The sequence below is a fragment of the Halichoerus grypus genome, chromosome 6 (assembly GCF_964656455.1).
Source record: "Halichoerus grypus chromosome 6, mHalGry1.hap1.1, whole genome shotgun sequence".
Classification (NCBI taxonomy): Eukaryota; Metazoa; Chordata; class Mammalia; order Carnivora; family Phocidae; genus Halichoerus; species Halichoerus grypus.
Window position 1 is genome coordinate 116,575,989 of NC_135717.1, and position 19,248 is coordinate 116,595,236.

The 19,248-nt window shown below is 41.3% G+C and overlaps 1 protein-coding gene across 2 annotated transcripts in view; it reads right to left on the reverse strand.

The window, feature by feature from the left end:
* Positions 1–19,248, reverse strand: part of LIMA1 (LIM domain and actin binding 1) — a 91,771-nt gene that overhangs the window by 48,418 nt on the left and 24,105 nt on the right. For both annotated transcript variants that reach the window (XM_036098930.2, XM_036098929.2), the window contains exon 2: positions 10,103–10,242. In XM_036098930.2, the coding sequence (XP_035954823.2) occupies positions 10,103–10,221 (119 nt within the window). In that variant the 5' untranslated portion in view covers positions 10,222–10,242. The remainder of the gene's footprint in view (positions 1–10,102; positions 10,243–19,248) is intronic.

Genomic DNA, 19,248 nt, shown 5'->3' on the forward strand with positions numbered 1-19,248 from the left:
AATAATCCAATAAAAAATGGGCAGAAGACATTTCTCCAAGGAAGACATACAAATGGCCAATGGACACATGAAAAAGTGCTCAATATCACTTGGCATCAGGGAAATACAAATCAAAACCACAATGAGATACCACCTCACACCATTCAGAATGGCTAAAATTAACAAGTCAGGAAACAACAAATGTTGGTGAGGATGCAGAGAAAGGGGAACACTTACACTTTGGTGGGAATGCAAGCTGGTACAGCCACTCTGGAAAACAGTATGGAGGTTCCTCAAATTTAAAAATAGAGCTACCCCATGACCCAGCAATTACACTACTAGGGATTTATCCAAAGGATACAAACATAGTGATTCAAAGGGGCACATGCACCGCAATGTTTATAGCAGCAATGTCCACAATAGCCAAAATATGGAAAGAGCCCAGATGTCCATCAACAGATGAATGGATAAAGAAGATGTGGTATACATATACAATGGAATATTATTAAGCCATCAAAAAGAATGAAATCTTGCCATTTGCAATGATGTGGATGGAACTAAATAAGTGAAATAAGTTAGTCAGAGAAAGACAAATACCATATGGTTTCACTAATATGTGGAATTTAAGAAACAAAACAGATGAACATAGGGAAGGGAAGGAAAAATAAGATAAAAATTGAGATGGAGGGGCGCCTGGGTGGCTCAGTCGTTAAGCGTCTGCCTTCGGCTCAGGTCATGATCCCAGGGTCCTGGGATCGAGCCCCGCATCGGGCTCCCTGCTTGGCGGGAAGCCTGCTTCTCCCTCTCCCGCTCCCCCTGCTTGTGTTCCCTCTCTCACTGTGTCTCTCTCTGTCAAATAAATAAATAAAATCTTTAAAAAAAAAAAAAAAAAAAAAAAATTGAGATGGAGGCAAACCATAAGGGACTCTTAATCATAGGAAACAAACTGAGGGTTGCTGGAGGGGAGGGGTAGGGGGAAGGGATAATTGGGTGATGGGCATTAAGGAGTGGACTTGATGTAATGAACACTGGGTGTTATATGCAACTGATGAATCACTAAGTTCCTCCTCTGAAACTAATGAAAAAAAATAAAAATAAAAAATTAGCCTAAGATAAAATAAAAATAAAAGATTGCTCCAGAGACTGTGTGGAGAATGGACTGGAGGGGCTGAGAAAGGAGGTGGCATTAGTGGGAGGTGATGCTGGCTTGGCCCAGGGTGGTGGCCTTGGAGAGAAAGAAAGTGAATAGACTTGAGATGTATTTCAGAGGTGGAATCAACAGGATTGGTCATGAGGGGAGGGGGTAGAAGCAGTCAAGAACGATTCCCAGGTTTCTGGCAGCAGCAGAGTCCATGGAATCACTGTTTCCTGGGATGGGGAATTCTGGAAGAGGCGCAAATTTGGGGATGGGAAAGATAAAGAGTTCAGTGTTAGGCATGTTAACTGAAACATCCATTTGGTGGTAGCAGTGATGAGATACATATGTCTCAAGCTCAGAAGAGAGATCTGAGCTAGCAATATAAATTTAGGACTTGTCTGTCCACAGATGGTAAAGCCATGGGAGTATATGAATGGTATCATCTATGAAGAGTGTGTAGTGCAAGAAGAAGTCCTAGAGACTCTACATTTAGAAGTCAGAAGAGGAGAAGGAGGTGATAAGAGAGAATGACAAGGGACAGACAGAGAGGTGGTAGGAAAACCAGGAAATCGTCAGAGAAAGCCAAGAGAAGGAAAAATGTGGGAAGGACAAAGTGCTGAGAAGTCATGCAAGACAAAGGCTACAAGCACAGAAGGCACCCTGGCAATCCTCTTCCATCATAAATATAATTAATTCACCCATACTCCTTTTATTTTATTTATTTTTATTTATTTATTTATTTATTTTAAAGATTATATTTATTTATTTGACAGAGACACAGCGAGAGAGGGAATACAAGCAGGGGGAGTGGGAGAGGGAGAAGCAGGCTTCCCGCCGAGCAGGGAGCCCGATGTGGGACTCGATCCCAGGACCCTGGGACCATGACCTGAGCCGAAGGCAGATGCTCAACGACTGAGCCACCCAGGCGCCCCACCCATACTCCTTTTAATGCGCATTTGGATTGTTTCCGGTTTTCTACCATTACAAATAGCACTTTGGTGAATGTTCTTGTACATATATTTTCCCCCACTTGTACTAATACATCTGTCTGACAGCTCCTAAAAATGTAAATGCAGGGGAAAAAGTGGATTATAGAGGGAACGGAACTTACAGTTGGCCTTGAACCTTGTTTCCACACTCCTCATCTACAATATACTACAGCGATAATATGACATATGAGGCAGAACCAATCAGCAGACAGGTTTATTCTCAGTCAACTGTTCTCTAAGGCAAAGTATTTACACTATGGTTAGTTGAGTAAATAAGCTCAAAGGTTCCCTTCCCTTTACTGTCTTAACAGAAACATAGATTTAAAGAAGACCTGAATAGTTTTCATCTTCAATCCTGTCCTTTTAGCACTGAGGCAAGACACAGGTGTATATGCAGGTAGCTGTCTTGAATTATGTTTTGAAACTCCCACACCAATCTCCTCACCCTTTATTTATAATGAGGTATTGCTAAATAGTAGATACACAGGGAGGAAAGGTTGCACACCTCTGCTTTCTTCCAAGTCAATGCCTTGGTGCTTTTACATTTTGTACTCCCAGGATGCTAAGAGACGCTGAGGTCTCATCCTTCTGAATTCAGTGTTAGACTAGGATTCAGGCCTCAGACTTTCCTCAAAGGCACTTAGAGCAACTAGCATTATTCTGACTACAAAATGTGAAGGGGCAGGGGAGGGGAAAGGCATTTTGAAGATCTAAATTTGAGGTAGAAAATATTTGCAGTGACATTTCTATAATTAAAATCTCATCCCTCTTCCCTTCCCAGATTGTCTTGTCCTCCAGTCTCCTTCACACACAGAATTTAATCTTGCAACTGCTCATTAATGCTCAGCTGTGAGGCAGGCAGCTGATGGAGGATGCTAAAATTATCTTGGGAGTAATAACAGTGCCTCAAACTTTTCTAAGGCCAGAATAGAGTTCCTGAGCTATGACTCTTGCTGTATGCCCTCAAACAGAGCAAAGGGAAAATGGAAACTCCCAAATTTTAGGCAATGTATTTTCCTCTGGAAAGATTTCACCACTAAAATATTACAGAGAAGCAAAAATGGAGGGAAAAAAAAAAGAGGAAGTTAGCCAGGGAGATCTGAGGGTCAATTTTTTCTTAATGAAGGAAGAACAGTCAGAGAAAACTAAATATAAACCATGTTCTTCAGACTATGTTACGGGGAAAGTTATAACAAGAGTGGGAGGAACTGTGACATGGGGGAAGGATGATGGGGGGCAGGGATCTGTGTGCTGAATTCAGCTTTGCCACTATCTTGGGGTGTGAACTTCAGTCATAATGGCTGGATATCAAGTTCCTTGTCTGTCTGAGGAATGGGGCAAAAGTTAGTCAGATCAGTGGTTTTAAAACTTTTTACTGCAGAATCCTCTCTTCAAATGATATCTTCTTTAGAAACCTAACATATAAAAGAGATCAAAGCAGGACGGCTGGTGTGGAAGGTCTCAGGCTCGGCCCTTTAGATCTTCCCACCTTCCCAGAACTGGCCCCTGAGGTTCCTCTGAAGAACTCAACTAATGATGTAATGTACGGTGATTAACATTAACATTAAAAAAAAAAAAAGATAGGTTGAAAACCACTGAGCTAGATTCCCTTTACTTCCAAAAATATAAGCGTCAAAGAGGAGTCTTCTGCAAAGAAACCAAATTCCACCAAAAGAGTAACATTTTAATCAAGCAAAGGATTATGTCATGCTGGTTAATGGTGAGCAAAACCAAAGCCAGCCATTTAAATGGACTCATTAATAGGACCTTTCTTACCTCAAATTTAATGATTTGTATAGTATAGAGGTTCAGTAAAAGAAATAAGTCTGGAGCTATAAAGAACTCATGAGAGTTCTAGCTCTGATGCTAGAAAAATTACTCTTACGTACAAATAAATGTAAACCGTTAGAAAGCCCCACTAATTCTACAAACATGAGCCAGATTAAGCTTCCCCCAAATACCACTTTTACATTAATCTCTGATCAGAAACCTCCTAAGATTTCCTACAGTCTCTTAAGTAGGCTTGTGCAGGATTTACTAATTCTAAACCCCATAATTGGGAGTGTTTGCAAATAAGAGAAAATCAGGTCACCAGGTGTTGGAAGTAGAAATTAGTATTTGCTTTGTGGAACCCAGCCCTGCAATCTGCTTTGGGAATCTATGGTGAGTGAACCCTAAAAGCCGTAAGCAATATCACCAATGTCAATTCAGGGTCTCTACTGAGCATGAAACAGAGAAGAGGTCCAGGCTGGGTCTCTGGTTTTTACTGTCCTAAGAGCACGTCACATCCTGTACTACTTCTGTGCCTTCCACCTCCTGCTGTTCTCTGCAATGTCACCACCATCCTCTCAGCCTATCAAACACAATTCTCTTCATTCCTCAAAACCTGTTCAATACATCAGAATCAGATGAAAAATACTAGACAGAAACAAATCCACATATTTCCTGTGTTCTCAGCTATAAAACAGGCCTAAGGTCTCCGCACGCCCCCATACAGTTTTTGTTAGGATTAGAAATAATATCTGTTTCTATTAAGAATCTAGCATGGTTGGGACGCCTGGGTGGCTCAGATGGTTAAGCGTCTGCCTTTGACTCAGGTCATGATCCCAGGGTCCTGGGATCGAGCCCCACATCGGGCTCCCTGCTTGGCGGGGAGCCTGCTTCTGCCTCACCCTCCTACTGTTCCCCCAGCTTGTGTTCTCTTGCTCTCTCTGTCAAATAAATAAATAAAATCTTAAAAAAAAAAAAAAAAAAAGAATCTAGCATGGTGCCTGGCACACTGATTCTGTTAATGAGTTTGGAACTTATAGTTTGTCATCTGCCCTTATAACCTTCATGGAGAAGACAGTCACCCTGCTATGCTATGAGAAGCTGACCTCTAAGATCGCTTTGTACTTTCTCTCTGCAAGATTAAGAAGGCCCCTAAGATGAATTGCTTTTTCCAACTTCCTAACTCTCATCAGTGCTATAAGACCCAATTCCTCTATCTTGAGAACTGGCTTTGGGGGGAGGGGGATGACAGAATAAAGGGGTGGGAAAGGAACTGCGGAAGGGGTGAGAGTTGCACTGAAGCGACCAACCGAGATAGCCAGGGAAGGAAGTGAAGCCAGGAAGGAGACTGACATCCAGGGCCTGGGTGTCCTGTTTTGGCCCAAGAGCAGCATCAGTGGGAATAAAAGAGTGGAAAAGTATTAGGACAGGAGGCTGCAATCAGAAAGGGTATTCCACATGCACGTTCCAGAGATGGATTCTGCATGATGATAAGGCTGGGACTGGATGCAAGGCCATGGGAGACAACGTGCAGGTTGAAGAAGTAGGGAGGATCAAGAAATTAAGAGTCCAGAGTATGAGACAGGTCCAGTGGACCAGTGATTCTTCACTGGGGCCCTACTGGCCCGGGGGGATATTTGGAAATGTGTGAGGGAATCTTATTGGGGTTTCCCTTCCATCCCATTTTTCTTTTTGGATGCCACAATGTCACGGGGGTACTACTAGCATTTGGAGGAAGGCAAGATGATGAACATCCTGCAGAAGGAAGGTCTGCCTCCTCGAAAATGCCCAGAGCACCCTCACTGAGAGACACTGAGAAGAGAACGAAGCTGGAAGCTAGTGTCCCCAGGGAAGGTAAGGAGCTTGGCCAGGCGGCTGGCACACCACTGCAATGAAGGGGAGGATAAAAAGTGTCTAGTGAGGGCGCCTGGGTGGCTCAGTCATTAAGCATCTGCCTTCAGCTCAGGTCATGGTCCCAGGGCCCTGGGATCGAGCCCCGCATCGGGCTCCCTGCTCAGTGGGGAGCCTGCTTCTCCCTCTCCCACTCCCCCTGCTTGTGTTCCCTCTCTCGCTGTGTCTCTCTCTGTCAAATAAATAAATCAAATCTTAAAAAAAAAAAAAAAAAACAGTCTAGTGAGACGTGAACCTCAACCCAGGTTTAGAACTTCAGAACAAGGAGTGAAACACAATGGATGGGAAACAGTAGGAGAGATGTAGGAGAGCAGCAACCTTGACTCCTGGCCCCAGAATATTTCGGGGAAGCATGTGCAGAAAGGAAGGTGGCCACTGCTCAGAGACTGAATGCAAGTGGAGGGAAAGCCAAGTTCAGCTAAAGAGAGGTGGGGCTAGCCAGGGTGAAAAGGGTAAGAATGTGGAGAAGTCTCTCTGCAGAATAGGGAGTTTCCAAGTCCCATTAATCACATCTCAACAATGTCTCAATTCCTTGTCTTCCTTTCCATCCCTGCTGCCCTCCACCCTCAAGAGCTTTCACTTGGGCTCTCAAGAGAGCCTTAGTGCTTGTCTCTATGCTATCAATCTCTCACCTTGCCAGTCTACCTTTTACACCGTTGCCAGAAACATCTTTCTTAAAATACAAGTCTGATCATGTCATTCTCCGCATGAAAACCTTCAACTGTTCCCATTGCTCATCTAACTAAATCCTAAACTTAGGATCGCATTCAAGGCCTTCTATCACCCAGGCTAAACTGAACTATACCAGTCACTTCTCCCTTTTGCATATCTCCATGCCGGACTGCTTGCTTTCCTATGCCCTTTATTCATGGTCAGTTTCCACGATCCTCTGTTGGAACCTATCCGAAACTGTATTCATTTTGCTTTATGTTCAAGTTCACCGCTGCGAGTTCACAAGTCCATCTCTTCCACTACCAGTGCTTTCTTAACTTCCCTGAAGGTAAAATTCACCTGGGATACTTGCTGAAAACACAAATTCCTAGGCCCCATCCCAGACACATGGAATCAGAATCTTTTTTTTTTCTCCAGTTAGATTAGTGCAAGGACTTTCTTTTATTGTCGATGAGAACAGCCACTAGAGAGTTTTGAAAAATGATGGATGTGATCTGTTTGATGTTCTTGAAGGTCCCCTTATCGTGGATAATTAACTGTATAGCAGCAAAAGTGAAGTAGTGAGGCCATTCAGGGAGCTACTACAGAAAACTAAGGGAAGAAGGAGGTAGCTTGGACTTCCCGTGATAGCTGTGGAGGTGCTGAGAAGTGGTCAGACTGAAGCTGCATCTGAATGTAAAGCTGACATGCTGCTAGACAGTCAAGACTGAAATTTGCCTATGAAATTTTAGTGTTAGTCACCTACATAATTGCTCTTTGTTAGTGTGAGTGTATTTATAAAACTTCTTTCTTAATATTATGTTGTCAGACCTTGCTAAAGAAGACCAGGGCACTACCTGTATAAAATATTTGATAATGCCCCAGAATGCTGGATGGACTACTCTAGAGAAGAAATTATTTCTAAAATAGCATCTTGCATTGCGTAACATGGAATCAGAATCTTTAGGGGAGGGGCCAGGGAAGCCAGATAGGATGGTTTTTAAAACACATCCAAAAAAATCTTTTGACATTCCTCCCATTAAAAAGTATAGTCAGGGGCGCCTAGGTGGCTCAGTCGGTTAAGCGTCTGCCTTCGGCTCGGGTCCTGATCCCAGCGTCCTGGGATTGAGCCCTGCATTGGGCTCCCAGCTCAGCGGGGAGTCTGCTTCTCCCTCTCCCTCTGCCTCTCCCCCTGCTTGTGTGCTCTCTCTTTCTCTCTCAAATGAATAAATAAAATCTTTAAGAAAAAAAAAAGAAGTAGAGTCAAATTCCCTTCCCTCTGAAAATGGGCCAGCCTTAGGGGCTGGCTTCCAATGAAGACAATGTGGCAAAAGTGATTCTGTGTAACTTCTGAGGCTAGGTCACAAAAGGCCACAAAACCCCTGACCCTGACTCCCTTTTTCCTTTGCTTCCTCCCTTCTTCATCTCTGGATGCTTGCCCTTGGAACCCAGCCAACTAAGCCAAGCAGCCACATGGAAAAGCCACGTGTAGGTATTCTGACCAGGGCTCTAGCTGAGATCCCAGCTGACTGCCAGCAGCCACAACCTAACTGCTGAGTGAGTGAGCCTTTAGAGGACTAGGGGCCCCGTCTTTGAGCCACCCTGGCTGATGTTAAGGGAAGTAGAGGCAAGCACTATACAAACTGGAGATTCATAAGGAAAATAAATGTTAGTATTTCAAGCCGCTAAATTTGGGAGATCTTTTTCCCTGGGCACCAACAGATAACCGGAACACCATATTATTAATAGGCACCCCATGTGAATTTTTTTTTAAGATTTTATTTATTTATTTGTAAGAGAGAGAGAAGGAACACAAGCAGGGGGAGCGGCAGGCAGAGGGAGAAGCAGCCTTCCCGCAGAGCAAGGAGCCCGATGCGGGGCTCAATTCCAGGACCCTGGGATCATGACCTGAGCCGAAGGCAGACGCTTAACAATTGAGCCACCCAGGCGCCCCTACTTTTATTTTTTTTTAAGATTTTATTTATTTATTTGACAGAGAGAGACACAGTGAGAGAAGGAACACAAGCAAGGGGAGTGAGAGAAGGAGAAGGCTTCCCGCTGAGCAGGGAGCCCGATGTGGAGCTCGATCCCAGGACCCTGGGATCGTGACCTGAGCCGAAGGCAGACACTTAATGACTGAGCCACCCAGGTGCCCACACCACATGTGATTCTTTAGATGAAGGAAGTTAGGGGACTTCATCTACTATATAAACTATAATAACCTATACCATTAATTTCCTTGAGGTTAGGGATTAAATCTTAAGAGCTTTCCAGATCTCTATCCCTTTTTTCTGAAATATCTTTATTGATTTTCTTGTTTTGGTAAGAATAATACATATTTGCTATAAAATTACAGTAATCCAAAATGCATAATGTGGAAGGGAAAAGGGTTATGCAGTCTCCCTCCACCTTCACTCTACCTTAAACAGTAATCAAGGTCAATAGTTTGGAAGGGCAATGTTTTCCACAGAGCAAGTGCGTGATACATCTGTTATTGAAGAAAAGGGGACATTGTAGATTACAGATACCTACCTCCTATTGGTATTTAGCTGTATCCTAGATACAGCTCCTAGAATCATTTTCTTCAAATCTTGACCATCTTTTTTCTCTTAAATGTATAATAGCTTCCTACTAATTAACAAACTACTCGTGAGGTAAACCTACCACCTGTCCTAAGCTCCTCCCAGTAGGGCATTTCTATTTGAGTGAAGTCAATGTGTTTGCAATCCCTGGTATATTATTTACATATACTATCCCTTCTACATCTGTTGAGTGCCTACTATGTTCTAGTCACCGTGCTATACAGTGCTATACACGGGCTAGGCATATAAATTAAGCAAGAAAGAGACCCTCATATCAAAGAACTCATGGCAAGCAGGGGGTCAGCAAACTTTTTCTTAAAGGATCAGATAATAAATATTTTAGATTTGAAGCCGTATGGTCTCTGCTCTCTGCTGCTGTAGCATGGAAGCAGCCATAGACAATGCACAAATGGATGTGGCCATGTTCCAATAAACCTTTATTTACTAAAACAGGCAGCCAGTAGGCCATAGTTTGCTCACGCAGTTTGCACTGCATTCTGTTCAACAGAATGTTATGCAATGGTGAAATGTTTCTGTGATCTCCAATATGGTAGCCACCAGCTACATGTAGCTATTGCACACTTGACATGTGGCTAGTACAGCTGATGAACTGAACTGATTAAATTTAAATAGGCACACATGTCGTGGCTCCCATTATTAGATAACACAGATACAGAGTACACCTAACACTCCATTCAACTAAATCAAAACTTGCCTCAAAACTCATCTCAACTTTGGAAAGCCTCCCTGACTAGCTTCTGCCCATGATGGTCACTTTCTCTCTCTTATTCTGTTTCTAGTCCTTACTCCCATTCATTTTGGATTTGCTGACACTTTGCGTAAGAATTACACGTTTTATAATTAACTTTTGTGTTTGTAACTTTTTCTATTCCCAACTAAAAAAAAATTCCAGGATAGAGAATGTGTCTCCTGATTATTATCATCCTTCTCCATGGTGTCTAAATTTCAGACGGTGCTCAATAAAGCCATTTTACACCATGTACTTCCTTTACTTATTTCCCTGACAGGTGGTAATGTTTGCTCAAGACAGATGGTCATTTTGGACCAGGATCAGCACTTACTTGGAGAATATTTCTACAATAGCCGATGACTTGTTCTTGTTGACAAGAGAAAGTTCTTTGGCCGTTACCCTCAATGATACTGAAGTCCATTGTCGTCTATTAAATGGAGCTGATTCCATCGTCTACAGATACTGAAATACCTATGCAATAAAGAAAGTCAGAATATTAGACACAGACAAGGATTCTCCAGCATCCAAGGACTGGCAGTGGTGTGCCATGACAGAATAGAAAGCCCTAGACCAGCAGAACCACACTCCTCTACTGGTTCTCTCAAAAACTGTAACCTTGGTCCAATGATTCAATATCTGGGTTGTAGTTTCCTGTAAACTGAGGTTAGACCAGATGATCTCTAAGGTCCCTTCCGGTTCCATCATTTTATGACTGACCTCAGTGTGCAAACATCAGTTGGCCTTCCCCTGAACTTAAGTCTGTTCCAAAGTCACATTTGGAGTGAAATGTTCCACTCTTCTGAGTTATATACCAGGGGAAGTACATTTGGCATCTCTGTAGATTCAGGTCCAAATTAGGTTCTACCTATATCCAAGTTTCTTTTGGCTGTTCTCTCTCCCCAAACTCTGCAGCACTGATCACTTGGTCTGGAGAGAGAGCTGGGGACACTGTATGGTATCATATAAAGAGCAAGGGCTTTAAGTTGAGATAGACTTTACTTGAAATCATAACTTTTGTTACCATTTTTTTTTTTTAAAGATTTTATTTATTTATTTGACAGAGAGAGACACAGCGAGAGAGGGAACACAAGCAGGGGGAGTGGGAGAGGGAGAAGCAGGCTTCCCGTGGAGCAGGGAGCCCGATGTGGGGCTTGATCCCAGGACCCTGGGATCATGACCTGAGCCGAAGGCAGACGCTTAACGACTGAGCCACCCAGGTGCCCCATAACTTTTGTTACCTTGAACAAACTATATAATCTTTTCAGTTTTAGTTTCTTCAGCTGAAAAATGAGAATAATACCTTCCATTATAGGTGTTTTGATATGGATTTAAGGAGATAATATATTTTAAATACAAAGTAGATTATACTATACCATACAAAATACTTATACTAGTATTAAGAACATTTTAAGTATAATATATTAGAATTGGCTTTTGTTAGAATTCTTACTATTTTTACCTTTTAACAATCTTAACAACTGGGGGAAGTATAATGCACTTTATTTATTTTTTGATTATTTATTTATTTATTTGACAGAGAGAGACAGAAAGAGAGCACAAGCAAGGGGAGTGACAGAGGGAGAGGGAGAAGCAGGCTCTCCGCTGAGCAGGGAGCCCAACGCGGGGCTCAATCCCAGGACTCTGGGATCATAACCTGAGCCGAAGGCAGATGCTTAACTGAATGAGCCACCCAGGCGCCCTGGTATAATGTACTTTAAATTCAGAGGACAAAACCTCTATTCTGAAATTCCTTTCTAAAATCCCTTAGAGTCAAAGAATACATAAAGCCATGCCCCTGAAATCATCTAGTCCCTATCCATTAATGTGGATTGTTTGTTTTTTGTCCCAGAAATTGCCAAAGGAGTTTTTGCCTTAGTAATTACCAAAGGAGTTCCAACCTTTGTCCAGAAGAGGTAAGATTAGAAATGAGCCAATAGTTTCCTTATTTGAAGAGTGAAAAATACTACTTGCAGGTCTCTTGACAACCACAAAGCATAACTGACCTGGCAGAATGCACGGTTCATCAGGTACTGCTTCGAACAACCTTGACAACAACGGAACACACAGTGTGCTTACCCAAGCAGCTTGGGCCGCCATTTCACACTAAAAGTCCTCTTATTCAAAGTAAGTGATAAGCAAAGCCTAAAAGACCACACTACTTTTCCACATGTAGTACTCGTTCTTCCAACTAAAGCATTGTCTGAAAACAGTGCTAATTTTATTGTTTTTGTTTACTTGTTAATCCCCATGTTGGAAGGTAACATAGAAGCCTCTCATGGTACGGAGGTCTGGCGTTAGAGACAGATGCATCCCTAAAACTTAGATTTCTCATCCATAACAACAGTACTTCCTTCATAATATCCTTATGAGGAATAAATAAGATAAAGAAGAAAAGACCCTGACACAGAATAAGTAATAAATGTTGGTTTTTTAAATAATATCTCTTTTCCTGGATAAAATAATCTTAATTCTACACGTTCTTTTTTTTTAAGATTTTATTTACTTATTTTGAGAAAGAGAGAGCGTGCAAACAGGGGGTGGGACAGAGGCAGAGGAAGAGAATCTCAAGCAGACTCCATGCTGCGTGCAAAGCCCAATGTGGCGCTCGATCTCATGAGCCAAAATAAAGAGTCAGATGCTCAACCAACTAGCCACCCAGGCGCTCCTCTACATATGTTCTTTGAAGTAAACTTGAATGTATCAAATAATATATATTTGTCTATCTGCTTTCCAGTTTATATCTGACCCACCAAACATTGTCAGCCCTTATTCTAATGAGAAAAAGACACAGAAACAACAAACAATTCAGCTAAACTTAGTCATGTAAAACCACAATAATGACCTTTGGGCCAAGTTTAGGAAATACTGAACAACACTTTAAGACACTGTTTGGTACAATTGTGCTTCCAATGTAGGTGTGGGTATAATGCTGTCAGTGCTTCTACAGCAATCAATTCTGGATCAAAGAAAAAAAATATAGAAGATATGTTCTCAAATTTATTTATAAAAAGGAAAAATTATTCATTATTTGAGGGACTGAGTGTGGTTAAAAAAAAAAAAGAATTTAATTCCCAAATCTAATTCCATGGTGTTGATTAATCTTGGCCAGAAATCCAAGAAAAGTTAGAATATCTATCTTGGTATAAGGCTAGGATAAGCATGCTTTATATTCAAGGAATGAGGTAGCTCACACCCTGACCACACTTCTCTTTACAGAAGCAATACTACTAATTTCTTAACAATGTGATTAGCACCCTATGAAACAGATAAAGGTAAGAATCAGTACATGATTTTTGAGAGACTCTGGTATCAGGTTACTGAGTAACTAGCTACTTTCTATAAGGTATAGGGAGAGGGCCCTGCCCAAATAGAGTGTAAAATATATTGACTTGGAGCGGGTTCCCTGCTCAGCAGGGAGTCTGCCTCTCCCTTTCTCTCTGCCCCTCCCCCATACATGTTCTTTCTCTCTCTCTAATAATAAAAATCTTTATAAAAAATCTGTTGGCTTGCTGACATGGACACAAATAATTATAGCACAAAGCAGAATGTGGTTAGAGGTAATGCAAGGTCTAGGAGTAGGGGATCTGATTTTCTGGCTTGATGGGAGGGAAGGGAAGAGACATCAGATTGACTTAGGACTTATGGATGGGCAGAATTTCATCAACTGAGGGCAAGAGGAGGAAAGTGCATCTCAGGTAGAGAGAACAGCTTTACACTGCTAGGGAGCTGAAATAGCATAGAATACTTCAATGGAGTTGACTGTAGGTACATGAGTAGTTGAAGATAAGGTAGGGAAATAATGGGGCCAGGATGGGATAAGCCTTGAAAACCATGTTAAGGAGTCTGGGCCATATTCCAATAGTGGAAAGAACTAGTCTGTGAGTGAGCAGAGATAAGTACTAGTCTTAACATGCCACTCCCTAGCACAGGTGCGACCTTCATGGCAAATCAAAAATATAAGTTCCCTGAGCCCAACACCCACATCTGTAAGATAAGAGTTGTTTTTTGTTTTTTTAAAGATTTTATTTATTTATTTGACAGAAAGAGACACAGCGAGAGAGGGAACACAAGCAGGGGGAGTGGGAGAGGGAGAAGCAGGCTTCTCGCAGAGCAGGGAGCCTGAAGCGGGACTTGATCCCAGGACCCTGGGATCATGACCTGAGCCGAAGGCAGACGCTTAACGACTGAGCCACCCAGGCGCCCCAGTAAGATAAGAGTTTTATAGTGGATCACCCATAGTCTCTATGGTGGAACACGGCAAGTTTCTGAAAAAGCAAGTAACATAATGGGAAGCATGTTTTTAAAGCTGATTCTGCAGCAGTGTATAACTTGGTAACAAGGGAAAAGATTGGAGTCTAATTTACTTGTCAAAAAGATCCTAAAACTGTCAAAGTGAGAGGTAATCAAGGTTTACATTAGGATGGGGGGGAATAGTAAGGTGGGAAAAGAGAATTGACAGTTCTTAGAATAAAATAGACTTAGGGATAGAGAAGGAATCAACTCTGGCATCATCAAACTTGAATGATTAGAAGATTGCTGATGTCTTAACAGAGACAGTAAATACAGGAAGAACGGGAGAATGATGAGTTTTGCTTTACACGTGTTGAAATATACACATCTATAAGAAAAATCCTAGTGATACACTACAGGAAGCTAAAAATTCAAGGCTACGGGATGCCTGGGTGGCTCAATGGGTTAAGCATCTGCCTTCGGCTCAGGTCATGATCCCAGGGTCCTGGGATCGAGTCCCGCATCAGGCTCCTTGCTCAGTGGGGAGCCTGATTCTCCCTCTGCCTGCCACTCCCCCTGCTTGTGCTTTCTCTCTCTCTCTAATAAATAAATAAAATCTTTAAGAAAAAAAATAAAAATAAAAATTCAAGGCTAAGGTTAAAAGACTCTTGGAAAGAAATAAACATTTTACAACATCTACTTACATGAAGTACATATCTCACTTAATTCTCAGAACCACTTCACAAAATTGGTTTTATTGTCTTATATATGATGAAAAACTAAAATTCAGAGATATTAAATAACTTTACAATGATCTCTTAGTTACATAAAGTAGCAGAGCTGGGATTCAAATCCATAATCTCTTTGATTTCCAAAGTCAATTTTCTTTCCACTACAAGTAATGAATAATGATTAAAACCATCACCTTTAGCCATGGTAGAAAATTGGGTAGCAAAATTTTTGAACCACCTAGTTGCAAACCCATACAAATTATCTCTCAGTAAGAGTGTAGTAGCAATGATCTTCTCAGAATGGTCAACATCAGAGATAATCATTTGTTCTTTCAGTGAAACTTAAGAGTTATCTTGGGCCTACTTGAAATACTCTCCATTTTTAATATTTTGACTTTCATGGGCTTGAATTAAAGATGTGATAGCTCTCTCTACTTACCCACACTCTCTTAGATGGGAACCCCATTCTCAGACTTTAGGACAATTTCCTTAATTCTAGAAATCTTGTTAAGAGTGAGAGGGAAAAAAAAGGGGGGGTGTGGAGCGCCTGGATGGCTCAGTCAGTTAAGTGTCCAACTCTTGATTTCAGCTCAGGTCATGATTTCAGGGTTGTGAGATCCAGCCCTGCACTGGGTTCTGTGCTGGGTGCGGAGCCTGTTTAAGGATTCTCTCTATCCCTCCCCTCTGTCCCTCTCTACCCTCATTTTCTCAAAAAAAAGAAAAAGAAAGAAAGAATGAGAAAGACATGTACTGGAAAGACCCATCTAGAAGGAGGTATTCAGTTTGGGCTGCAGTACCTTTTAATATTTTTTTTTTCCAGAGGCCCATTTGACTTTAAGATCCAATCCACTGCATTACCATGTACAAATAATAAAAAGCGCTATCGCTTGCTAACTCATTTAATCCTTACAACAAGCCTGGAGTTAGTGTTATTTCCATTAAAACAAACAAAAACCCCAAAAAACCCCAAAGAACTGGTCCATTGAGGCTGAGTAATTTGCCAGAGGTCACACAGCTAATATATGGCCCAGGCAGAAGTCAGTGTTCAGACTCTAAAACCCAACCTCTTCAGTCAAATGCATTCTACTGCCACTTCAACTGTGATGGAAGAATTGCTGGATTGGTTGTCAATTGTGTGCAGGAGTTAAAGGAAATGGATATAACAAAAATAACTCTAAGATTTTTAGCCTCAGAGACTGCAAGGACAGTGGTATAACAAATAATAACGGGATAAAAGGTAACTGTTTCTTAAGAAGGAAGATGCCTTCAGTTTTAGATACAAAGGACGGAGTTTAACATCAAGAGGGAACCTTAGAAATCAAGTAACCAAGTCCCCCTTTTTACAGTAAGAGAATTGAGCCACATAAAGGTCCAATAATTTTCCCCAACTCACCAACTAGTTCGTATGAGAGCCAGAGTTCTACTTCCCAGTTCAAAGTTCTTTTATCGCACCTGGTAGCTCGAGGTAAGATAGCTAAATGTCCTATGGGTGAGTGGTAGCCTGGAGATAAAAATCTCTTAAACAAAGGTCCTTTAAAGTTTAAGGGTTGGGCAATGACTCACTGGGAAATTTGGTCCCAGGTATCTGCTTCCTTGAGCTACTGCTGAGGGTGAGGCCTGTAGCTGCTCCAGGAAACCTACTTTAATAAATTCATTTATAGGGACGCCTGGGTGGCTCAGTCGTTGAGCGTCTGCCTTCGGCTCAGGTCATGATCCCAGGGTCCTGGGATTGAGCCCCACATCGGGCTCCCTGCTCAGCGGGAAGCCTGCTTCTCCCTCTCCCACTCCCCCTGCTTATGTTCCCTCTCTCGCTATCTCTCTCTCTGTCAAATAAATAAATAATATCTTAAAAAAAAAAAAATTCATTTATAGACTTAACCTAACTAAGCAAATTGTCTTGCAGAAACCATGCTTGGAAGAAAGCAAATGAGCTGCCACTAACACAAGCCTGTTCTTATAAATCTAATCTCCTAATCTCATCATATCTTTCTCTCTCCCTCTCCCTCTCTGCCTCCCCCCACCCCCAGGAGATAGTTACTTGTGCAAGAGGCATAGTTGCCTGAACGCAGCCTCAAAAAAATTAGAGAGAACAAAGTACAAACTCACTTGTTAAAAGAAAATGTTATTTTAAGAAACAGATTGTAGAGTTTAAAATTTTTTTTTTACTTTCTTTTTTTTTAAATCAAGAATTCTTTGTGATTTGAATGTCAGAGAGCAACTAAATTAAACGGAAAAAACCAACCTAAAGAACTTCAAGGTGCAAAGGGAAATTTTATTTATTTATTTATTTATTTATTTTTTAAAGATTTTATTTATTTATTTGACAGAGAGAGACCAGCGAGAGAGGGAACACAAGCAGGGGGAGGGGGGGAGGGAGAAGCAGGCTTCCCGCAGAGCAGGGAGCCCGATGCGGGGCTCGATCCCAGGACGCTGGGATCATGACCTGAGCCGAAGGCAGACGCTTAACGACTGAGCCACCCAGGCGCCCCGCAAAGGGAAATTTTAAACAAAAGCAACATGAAATATGTTCCCACATAATGTTTTTTTAGGATATAAACTACATTTCTTTCTTTTTAAGTAGGCTCCATGCCCAGCATGGAGCCCAAAGTGGGGTTTGAACTCATGACCCTGAAATCAAGACCTGAGTCAAGAGTCAGATACTTAACTAACTGAGCCATCCAGGCACCCCTACATTTATTTCTAAGGGTGTGGTTTTTTGTTTGTTTGTTTTTTACAAAAACAGTGACTAAATTCACATACTTGAAAAAGCTTTTGAAAGTTAATAGTTTTAACTTATTTATAATTTTTAGATTTACACGAGTTGCAAACATGGTACAAAAGTTCCCATGTAACTTTCACATAGCTTTATCTTATATTACCACAGCACAACTATCAAAATTAAGAATTTCCACTAAAGTCTTCTTTCTGTTCCAGGATCCTACACTACATTTAATGGTCATGTCTTCTTAAGTCTCTTCCAATCTCTACAACAGTTCCTCTGTTTTTCCTTGTCTTTCATGAGCAGGATACTTTTGAAGAGTACTGGTTAGGTATTATGTAGAATGACCCTCAGTTGGTTCCTCTGATAAAAAAAACCTGGGCTTGGGGCGCCTGGGTGGCTCAGTCATTAAGCATCTGCCTTTGGCTCAGGTCATGATCCCAGGGTCCTGGGATCGAGCCCTGCATCGGGCTCCCTGCTCTGCAGGAAGCCTGCTTCTCCCTCTCCCACTCCCCCTGCTTGTGTTCACTCTCTCGCTGTCTCTCTCTGTCAAATAAATAAATAAAATCTTAAACAAACAAACAAACAAACAAAAACCTGGGCTCCTTGAACAAGTAGTTGATTCCAGAGCTGGGGCGGGGCAAATACCAGATGAGCCTGGGACATCTCGCAATCCTCAAAAAAAAAAAAAAAAAGGTTTTTCCTTTTTAAAACATGATGCTTTCTCAGATTAGATTTAAGTTAAAGAATTTGGGGAAGAATAGTACAGAGCTGACGTGCCTTCTTCCTCAGTGTATCCTATCAGAAGGCATGTGATGTTGATGTCTTGTTACTGGATCATTTGGTTAAGGTGGTGTCTGCCAGGTTTCACCACTGTAAAGTTAACTATGCTTCCCTTTAGAATTCATAAATATTTGCGGGGAGATACTTTAATCCTACTCCTTCTTAAATTTTTATTCATTAATTTTAGCATTCATGGGCTGATCTTGCCTTCAGCAATTATTATGATGTTCTAATGGTGATTTTCTACTGCCTTCATTTCTTCCGCATTTATTAATTGGAATTCTTCTATAAGGAAGAATTGTCCTTTCCCTCTTGTTTATTTATTCAATCATTTATTTATATTAGGATAGACTCATGGATATTTATTTTATTTCCTGGGTTACAATAATTCTCAGATTATTATATTCCCTGGCTAATTTTATTTTGTTGCTCAAATTGTTCCCAGCTTTGGTCACTTGGAGCTCCTTCAGCTTGGCTCTAGTGTCCATTCAACGTGCCACCATTTTTTTTAAAGCACATTTTTACTTTTTAGCATTATAAGATGTTCCAAACTCGTTTTGTATTTGCCCGGCCCCAGTCCTGAAATCAACCACTTCTCCAAGGAGTCCTGATTCCTTTTATTGGAGAAACCAAATCTGGGCACTACATGTGCTCATTACTACTGAGATGTCACTGCTTCTAGGCTCTTTGGGGGACAGAACCAGGAATATATGTATGTATATTAGCTCATATATATAGCACACATATATATTTATTTTCATCTCTATATCTATCTGTGTGTTGGTATCTATACACACACACACACACACACACACACAATCTAGCATCACAAGATTCATTCTAGCATTCCTTTTATTTGTAACTTCTTTCTCTGATAGGGAGAAGCCTAACGTCATAGAATTTTGACACGAACAAAGAATCTCCAATATTATGCTATTACCAATTTCTTTTCCTTTGACATTCCATACATTTTTTCACTCCACCTTGAAGGTGATCCCTTCTTTTTTTTTAAAT